Raw genomic sequence first — 10002 nt, forward strand, 5'->3', positions numbered from 1 at the left:
AATCAAAGCTCCTGAAGAGAAAAAGTAGGCAGCACGAATACCTTCACATTACGAATTAAAGATGCTGGAGTTAAAAGTGAATTTGAAAAAAATGTTTTCGAAAGTCAACAGGCACTTAAGTAGACACAATCTTAGGGAGCTAAAGACCGGATGTTCACGTCTGCCGTGACTTGGCACTGCCACCTTGTGGTTTCATAACCAATCATCTTTTTCAGTTAAGTATTAATGTGTTCACTTATTTTCACAGTACCAGATGACAGTATACCCAAATATAAAGCATTTGAAAACAATCTTGTGAACAACCAATTCGTTTTTCTTTGTATTGTAGCCTCCTTATCTGTACCGCAGCTCCGGAGAATTTCCTGACGTTCCCAGGCGAGTAAACCACTGGACAAATTATTTAAATGATAAACATACATAAGGAAGAAGGATTACGGAAATATCACAGCAGTAGAAATACATTGAAGATCATGAAAAGACTGCGGTGGGCTGGCGCCCTGCCCGGGGTTTGTTTCCTGCCTTGCGCCCAGTGTTGGCTGGGATTGGCTCCAGCAGACCCCCGTGACCCTGTAGTTGGGATATAGCGGGTTGGGTAATGGATGGATCATGAAAAGAAAAGAGTCTGTTTTAGGACTACAGCCACAGATATTTTTATTAAACAAAACTCTCATTTTTTTTTTTTTTGCTTAAATGGTTTTGAAGAAAATATGTATGTATATTCAATTCAATTTTATTGTCTGAAGAGGGAAGTTTTAGGTTTTTTTTTTCTGCCAGGAGGTTTTACAGAGAGACCTTAACATAACATTTAAAGAACATCAACAAACAACACAGTCATCAAACATAAACTTATTACACAGGAGAAAATATAGTAGCGCAAAACACAAAGGTAAATCAAAAAGTAAAGGTAATTAGAAAATTATGTGGTGACCGCAACGTACAAAAGAAGACACAATACAACACATTTGTGATGGCTTATGGGTAGTTCGAACATGGCACAGCGAAATCCCACAGTGGAGTGTCCCTGTTTAGTTGCCCTTGCCTTCGACTAGACTCGAGGCAGATTGAGTGCTACGCTGTGTGCGTTCAGACTACCCATAATCCACTGTGAACGTGTTGTAATGCATCAGCTTCTCTGTTATGGTCATAGTGTAATTGTTGAGTTGTCTTTACTTTTTGATTTATTACCCTTGCATTTATGGTGAAACATTAAATAAAACATATTACGTATAAAAATTAAACCAACATTTAGGCTTGATGGACGATTGTTCTTTACATGATTTTGGCCTATGGATGTGTATTAAAGTTTAACTTATTTAGATGATTGGCAAGAAAGAGTATTTCAACCAGTTGTCTTTTATCCATGGAAACCTGTAACCTAATGGCAACAACTGAAATTGAGTATGTAGTGGGTGAGTCCTGTATCAGAGAAGACCCCATACATTCCTTAAGTACTTGCTTGTTAAACAGATTGGACTGCTTTCACCTTGCTATTTTTGGTGCTCCATTTTACAATTTGATTTATCATGGTTTTTGTTGCTGACATTAAGATTTCCAAACCAGGCCAGCAAAACATAAGTAAAGTCAGGCTCAATACAAGATTTATCAAATAGTGGGGCTTACATTAAGAAGATTCAGCTTCTGTAAACAGTAGAGGTGCTCCTGTCTCTTTTTGCAGATAGTAATAATAATTCTTTACATTTATAGCATTTTTCTCACTACTCAAAGCACTTTTTCACAGTGAGTGGGGAGCCACTTCAAGCACCACTAATGTGTAGCATCCACCTGAATGATGTGATGGCAGCCATGTTTGCACCAGTATTCTCACCACACATGAGCTATTAGGTGGTGAAGTGGTGAGAGAGAAAGCCAATTAGAGACAGGGGGTAATTGGGGGGACAAAATGACTTGGCTGTGGTGGGCAATTTAACATGGACATTGGGATACACCCTACTCTTTACGAAGGATGCCCAGGGATCTTTTATGACCACAAAGAGTCAGCACCTCCGTTTTACATCTCATCCAAATGACGGTGCCATTTTTACAGCACAGTATCCTCGTCACAGCACTGGGGCATTGGGACCCACGTTCAACCCACAGTGTAAGCAGCTCCCTGTTGGCCTCACCAACACCTCGCCTTTTCCCAGATGGTCTCCCATTTAAGTACTGGTGGGGTCCAAACATGCTTAGTTTCAGGTGGATGACCTGTTCTGAAGTGCATTTGGTATGTCTCCTGGCTCAGATGGCATCAGTGCTTTCCTTCAAAGTCAGTTTTGAGTCTACGATATTTATAACTATCATCAATCTCCACTGTTTGGTCTTTGATGGCTGTTTCTTGTTGGTGAATGGTGTTTTTTCTGAAATCAATTATAAGTTCCTTAGTTTTTGTAAAATGTAGGTGTAGAAAGACTCATAACACCAGTTAGTAAAATTATGAGAGTAAATCAAAATGTAAAGTCAATAGAAAAAATTTTGTGGTACCTGCAAAGGGTTAAAGCTGACATAATGCAATACATTTGAAAGGGCTTAATGGTAGTTCCAACACAATTAGCAGTCTGCTGTTAGTTTAGTTGGAGACAAGATCAAATGAACATGTACACTCCCTATTTGTTGATCAATGCGCTGTAGTGAGATTTCTTTGGGCAGAGGAGGTGAAACCTCCTGAAATTCACCAAAGGATGTTGGCTTGTGGCAGATCAGTATGCTGAAAGCAATTCTTTATGTAAAGAGTTATGGAAATCTGGAACAACCTACTGAGTCCTGTATGGTAGTTGAAACAGAAACAATTACAAACCTTTATAAAGTATCTGGATGAGATATTGAAACAGTGAAGCTATTAGCTAAACAAATGCTCTTGATGGACTGAATGGTGCCATCTTGTTTGTCAGATTTCTTATGTTCTTATGTTTGCACTGTATAAATTCAATGAAAACACCCATTCACAATTTATGACTCACACCATTATTTCCAGACACTTCTTTTTATTTCAGATTATTAATTTTATTCACCTTAAAACTATTTCTTTAACCTGTTTAATTTTGTTTAAAGGTTATGCATACTCTACTAAGGCAGCATGGTGATGCAAGGGTAGCATTGCTAATTTACAATAAGGAGACTGGGGTTTGCGCCCCCGGTACTCAAGGCTTGGAGTCTGCACACTCTTCCTCTTTTCATGTGGATTTCATCTGAGTGCTCTGGTTTCCTCCCAAAGATGTGTAGGTTTAGTGAACTAATGTTGCTAAACTGTCCCTAGTGAGTGGATGTGTGTGAATGTTTCCTCTGTGACAGACTGGCACCATGTCCGTGTGTTGTTCCTACCTTGTGTCTGAAGACTGCTGGGATATGCCCTAGATAAGCAGATTAGTAATGTGGATGGATGGTTATGCATAACACATATTTATTGCTTAAATTCATGTAAAACGTTTCAAACTACATTCTGTCCCTAAATAACATTTTTATTAAAAATGATGTTCCGTATTTAATTTTTCTAGTCTGAAAAATACTTAGTATTCTAACTGCAGTGATGATGACATTTTCTTTCATGGTTACCCATGTCTAAAGGCTGACTAATTTCAATAATTGCTTTTATGATATTATCATCTATTATCCCTTTTGCTTTGGTTAATACTTTTCCTGTTTTTCACTAATTGCTGCACTTCAAATGTAATTAGTTCCCACTGTTTCACGAATCATTTTTCCGCTCTAGCTTGCTGATAATATTCCTTAGTAATTTAGGGCTATTTCCTTCTTTAAATACAACATCCTTTAACATATTTATTGAACTTATGAAAGAAGCAGTTTGAGCATTTTATGAAACCACTTAATGTATATTATGTGATACAGATATAGCTTATGATCACTAATTACTTAGATATATTCTCAAATTCTCTTAATCCAATTAAGAATCATACTGGGCCAGAACCTATGCTAGAAGTAATTGGTGCTAGGCAGGAATTGTAAAAATTACACAATTTCAGTAAATATAATCCATATCTCCACTTGTTATCATATTGATTGTCCGTTACAGGGCTCACTCTTGTACACAGCCTCTAGGATGCAGAGGAGGTTGGGAGCATGTACTGATACAGCACATCCACCAGCTACTAGGTCAGCTTTATATCTGTAAATTAACCTAACATTCAAATATGTGGGTATTTGGGATGACAGTCACAAGAAGAATACATATGCTCTACATAGATAATGATCTGGTGCAAGATAGAAGCCCAGAAGGCAGCAGCCCTAACTATTGTGCCGCCCAATTTCTGTTATATATATATATAGGAGGAATCTTCCACATGCCTACTGGCTTTTTGTTTGGTATGCCACAATAACGGTGCCCTATCACTTCCGTTCTCTGTGTCACGGGGACACCTCCAGACAAATAAAAACAGGTAGCCTTCCAATTGTCTGCCTCTTCCTGACCTTTAACCATTCGCTCCCTTCTCATCCTAATCCTATCACTCAGCTCTCTTTGGGAAGGTGCTCTGAGTCCTCACAAAGTGCCCCCCAAAGACCACCTCCCAACCTTGCTTCCATTCCCCACAGCCCGTGCAGTACCGAAACTCGTCACAATATAATTCTTTGAGAGAGGAGAGTGAACTGTCTCAAACTAGGGATTTAAATAAATGTTTTTTAAGTGCACAAAGAGGTAATATGCATAGAACTCCTCCAAAATAAAATAAAATAAAAAAGCTGAACACATGGGTGTTTAATACTGAATAAAATTTAGTGTTTGTTTATGAAAGTGGTATCAGGTTTCCATAGTAAGAGGGTGCAGATGGAATATGGTTTAGTTTGCTCTGCAATCACACTACTGTAGAATAATTTTGTGAAGTCTTTAGATTGTCATTTTAAAAATTAAAAAAAGGGTAGCAGTGGCTGCTGGTTTTTGTTCCAACCCAGTTTCTAAATGAAAGGTCAATTATTGCTGATAAGATACTTATTGCTCGAGTGAGCATTTTGATGCTTCATTTTAGTGATGTCGCTTGTTAAGGTTCCTCACCCTTAATTGCTTATTTCAGTCTTAAGCAGCTACATCCAGTGTTTTTAATGGCTCCTTATTAGCAATAAGATGCAAATGACAAAGGAGCCGACCGTTCTCCATCTAACTTGTTCCCATTTACGCCTGTGTGGATTCAACATGCACCATTGGGTTTAATAAAAGACCTAAGAGAAAAATATGACAGACTGAAAATTATCTGTTTTAGGCTTCAAATCATTTAGGTGCTATCCTTGGTAAATAAAAAAATCTATGATATAAGAACCTAACATTGAGATTAAAAAACTGTAAAATAAGAAGGATTGGGTTGGAAGGAAAACCTGCAGCCACTGCAGCCCTCCAGGACCGATATTGCCTACCCCGATCTATACTTTGTTTCAAGTGTTTGAGATAAATCTTGTGAGAGTGATTTAGAATTGGCATAGGTCAGAGTAGATGATGCAACGAGTAATCTGAGGAATTTGTAACTTTCTTTATAAAGTGCGGTGTCCGAAGTTATGTCTGTCGTTTCAGTTGCTTGTGTGACAGGTCAGGCTCATTGTTCACAATTTGTCTCATCTTGCTCCAATTAAAGGCTAGTATAGGAAGGGAGCTGAGGGGAGATACATTCAGTTGCCCAGCAAGTGGGTAAGGAGTGGGTTATTAAAAAAAAAAAAAAACTAACAAAAAAAAAAAAAAAAACTGCACATGCAACACAAACCCCCATTTGTTTTAAATCTTTCCCAAGCTGTTGACATGCTGGTTTCTTTTTCTTTTCTTCTAGTTTGTCGGCTCCTGATTTACTTTTATGCTGTTGTTTGTGTTAGTTTTAAAGTTTCTGGGCTATTTATTTTTACTGCCAGAGACGTTATGATTCAACCTTGTATGTGAACCCATTGAAAGATTGTGCTTCGGGGAAATCGGTTGTTTGGTTTATTCTTTCATTTTTCGTATCTATATTTTTCCTGTTTTTTTATATCACTTCTATGTAGTACGATCACTGGTATATATTTTGATTGCTGTCAGTTTTTGTTCTTGCACTATGGCTTCTTGTAAGGCTTCCCATTGCAATCGTTATCATCGGAGTTATAACCGGTCGTAATAAACTGTGTTTTATATTCCGTTGTTGTTTTTTTCTTTCATTCATTTGAAAAGGTCCTGCTCAGTATAGAATCACTAGTTAATTCTGAGGCCACCATGTCACACTCCGTATGATGTAGGGGCAAAATGTCCCTTTGAAATGGGCGCAGAACTGAATCTTGCAATCAGTAGCCACGGAAGACATTACAGCGATGGCTCATTTTTATTTTAACTTGAATGGATGAGTCATCTAGGGCGTCCAGTAACCCACAAGTTGAAAAACGCCGATCTACTGCATGCTCGCTCCGGGGTGTGACAATCCCTTGTCTTCTATCACGCTGTCGGTCTGCGAGGTGGACGCACACGCGCAGCTTGCGCTACTCGCAGTACTCCCACGCATGCGCATGCGCAACATGAGTAGTTTTCTCTTGACAAACGGAATGTTTAATTTGTAACCGCGGCAAAGTTTCTCAAAGAGGTCCGGCTTCGCTGCACTGTCAGTTTCAACCTTGTGTTCCATCTGGACGTGTACTGTGAACCCGCTTCATCCATTACAGGGTTGCCAGAAGAATCGATAGTTCTTTGGCAAATGAACCTGTTGGGAGTGTGAGAGTGAATTGTTAGCAACCATGTCAAGATTCAAAAGAGGAGGCGCTTTACAGGGTTCACGAGCCGGCTTTGCCAGCGCCAAAGAAGAGCCCGGTGTCCCGTATGGATTAATCAAGACAGCCAGGAAAAGCGGCCAGTTGAACTTGTCTGGGAGAGGGCTGACCGAAGGTAGGCCGGGCGCCGCGACTTGTCCGCGTGCTTATCGTTCAGTTCTAATAAGTAGATCGTCTATCGCATATTTACACGTTTTAAATCATACAGGTGAAAGAAAATACAAATCGATCCAAAAGGCAAAGCGACAAATGAAGGAAAACACAATGTTTCAATACAGCGGAATTTACCATCCGTGATCAGTAAATTACTATCTGTTTTTACATGGTGACTTTCATATCAACGGTCTCGTTTTTATACAGATTCATTCACATCATTGTTTTATATACTGTATGCTTAACACCGTACACCGTTTAAAGTCCAGTTTTTAAATGACGCTTTGTCCAGGACTGGTGGTTGACTTGGGCTAATTTGCCGATATGACGGGTTTGACGATGTTATGTAACTTTTGAAAAACCTAAAAGTGCGGGCCTTAGAGGAGTGCAGGATTTGATTTCTAACATGTTTGTTGTTTAGTCTTGACAGTTGAATTATGCCCTTCCTCTGGCTCCGTTCTGCATTCTCACAAACAAATGTAAACTGTGTGTGCTTCAGTAACACATAATGGAAGGTCATTCCAAAGATTAGGTGCATGGTAGGCAAATGTTATGTGACCAATTGGGGGAAATTACTAAAAAGACCAGATTTGAGAGAACAAAGAGGACGTACAAGAGTGTATGTCCTAATTAGCCCAGCTAAGTAAGGTGGTGCAAATCCATGCACATTTAAAGAAACTAACATCAGCACTCGCTTGTACAGGTAACCAGAAGCTAAAATGGATGTTAAATTTTTTGTTTTTCGTCAACAAATGGAAGACTTCCAGTAGCACAACTAGGAAGCCTGGAGAACAGGGCATTACAATCATTTGTAGAAGAAACGGATGCATGTACAGTGCATCACTTTTTCCACATTTTGTTATGGTACAGCCTTATTCCAAAATGGATTCATTTTTTTCCCTCAGAATTCTACACACAACACCCCATAATGACAACGTGAAAAAAGTTTACTTGAGGTTTTTGCAAATTTATTAAAAATAAAAAAACTGAGAAATCCCATGTACATAAGTATTCACCGCCTTTGCTCAATACTTTGTCGGTGCACCTTTGGCAGCAATTCCAGCTTCAAGTCTTTTTGAATATGATGCCACAAGCTTGGCACACCTATCCTTGGCCAGTTTCGCCCATTCCTCTTTGCAGTACCTCTCAAGCTCCATCAGGTTGGATGGGAAGCGTCGGTGCACAGCCATTTTAAGATCTCTCCAGAGATGTTTAATCGGATTCAAGTCTGGGCTCTGGCTGGGCCACTCAAGGACATTCACAGAGTGGTCCTGAAGCCACTCCTTTGATATCTTGGCTGTGTGCTTAGGGTCGTTGTCCTGCTGAAAGATGAACCATCGCCCCAGTCTGAGGTCAAGAGTGCTCTGGAGCAGGTTTTCATCCAGGATGTCTCTGTACATTGCTGCAGTCGTCTTTCCCTTTATCCTAGTCTCCCAGTTCCTGCCGCTGAAAAACATCCCCACAGCACGATGCTGCCACCACCTTCACTGTAGGGATGGTATTTGCCTGGTGATGAGCGATGCCTGGTTTCCTCCAAACGTGACGCCTGGCATTCACACCAAAGAGTTCAATCTTTGTCTCATCAGACCAGAGAATTTTCTTTCTCATGGTCTGAGAGTCCTTCAGGTGCCTTTTGTCATACTCCAGGCGGGCTGCCATGTGCCTTTTACTAAGGAGTGGCTTCCGTCTGGCCACTGTACCATACAGGCCCGATTGATGGATTGCTGCAGAGGTGGTTGTCCTTCTGGAAGGTTCTCCTCTCTCCACAGAGGACCTCTGGAGCTCTGACAGAGTAACCATCGGGTTCTTAGTCACCTACCTGACTAAGGCCCTTCTCCCCCGATTGCTCAGTTTGGCCAGCCAGGTCTAGGAAGAGTCCTTGTGGTTTCAAACTTTTTCCACTTACGGATGATGGAGGCCACTGTGCTCATTTGGACCTTCAAAGCAGCAGAACTTTTTCTGTAACCTTCCCCAGATTTGTGCCTCGAGACAATCCTGTCTCAGCAGTTTACAGACAATTCCTTTGACTTCATGCTTGGTTTGTGTTGAACTGTCAACTGTGGGACCTTACATAGACAGGTGTGTGCCTTTCCAAATCATGTCCAGTCAACTGAATTTACCACAGGTGGACTTCAATTAAACTGCAGAAACATCTCAAGGATGATCAGGGGAAACAGGATGCACCTGAGCTCAATTTTGAGCTTCATGGCAAAGGCTGTGAATCCTTATGTACATGTGCTTTGTCAATTTTTTTATTTTTAATAAATTTGCAAAAATCTCAAGTAAACTTTTTGCACGTTGTCATTATGGGGTGTTGTGTGTAGAATTCTGAGGAAAAAAATGGAATTTAATCCATTTTGGAATAAGGCTGTAACATAACAAAATGTGGAAAAAGTGATGCGCTGTGAATACTTTCCGGATGCACTGTATTGTTTCACCATCACACTGAGATAGAAGAGATCAGATTTTTTGCACTTTTGCTAGGGTAAAAAAAATGCTGTTATGGTAATAACCTTTATGAGCCAAGAATGTAAGAAGAGTATCAAATTGCTGTAAGATTTTTTTGACAGTCTAACTTTTAGAAATACTACAGCCGTTAACACTCAAGTTCTCACACAAGTGTCCATGTTTGCCTGATCTAACAAGAAGTACTTCTGTTTTATCAGCATTTTACGTGCAGACAGTTCATACCCATCCATTTAATTTCTGACAGTCATGCCTCTAAATTTAGGAGTTGGGTAAGGTCATTATGACTTCACAGGTATATAGCGATGTGTCATCAGTGTAGCAGTGACAATTAACATATTTACAAATGATGTCACCAAGGGGAAGCAGATAGGAAAAAACATCAAGCCAAGAACCAATCTTTGGAGTACTCCAAACTGTTTCAGAAAATTCAGAGATGTAAACCTCACAAAATTCTAAATATAAGCTGGGACTTATTACACAGCTTAAGGGTAACAGTTACAGGAAGAAATATGAGTAATTTAAGAGTTTGTTGCATAAACCAAAACCTGAGTTCTAAAGAAAAAATGGTACTGTTCTATTATCGTGATGCAAATTGGTGGTGCCTCCGCCCCAGTTACTTACTTTTTGGATTTTAAATTATTAGACTGGCCTACCCCAACCACA

General features: G+C 39.8%; 1 protein-coding gene across 1 annotated transcript in view; it reads left to right on the forward strand.

Annotated features, from left to right (window-relative positions):
* Nucleotides 1-6464: 6464 nt before the first annotated feature.
* lrrc40 (leucine rich repeat containing 40) overlaps nt 6465-10002 on the forward strand; it is a 41809-nt gene continuing 38271 nt past the window's right edge. The window contains exon 1 of the mRNA XM_028812165.2: nt 6465-6832. Coding sequence (XP_028667998.2) covers nt 6685-6832 — 148 coding nt within the window. The 5' untranslated portion in view covers nt 6465-6684. The remainder of the gene's footprint in view (nt 6833-10002) is intronic.

Source organism: Erpetoichthys calabaricus, chromosome 10, assembly GCF_900747795.2.
Source record: "Erpetoichthys calabaricus chromosome 10, fErpCal1.3, whole genome shotgun sequence".
NCBI classification, from domain to species: Eukaryota; Metazoa; Chordata; class Cladistia; order Polypteriformes; family Polypteridae; genus Erpetoichthys; species Erpetoichthys calabaricus.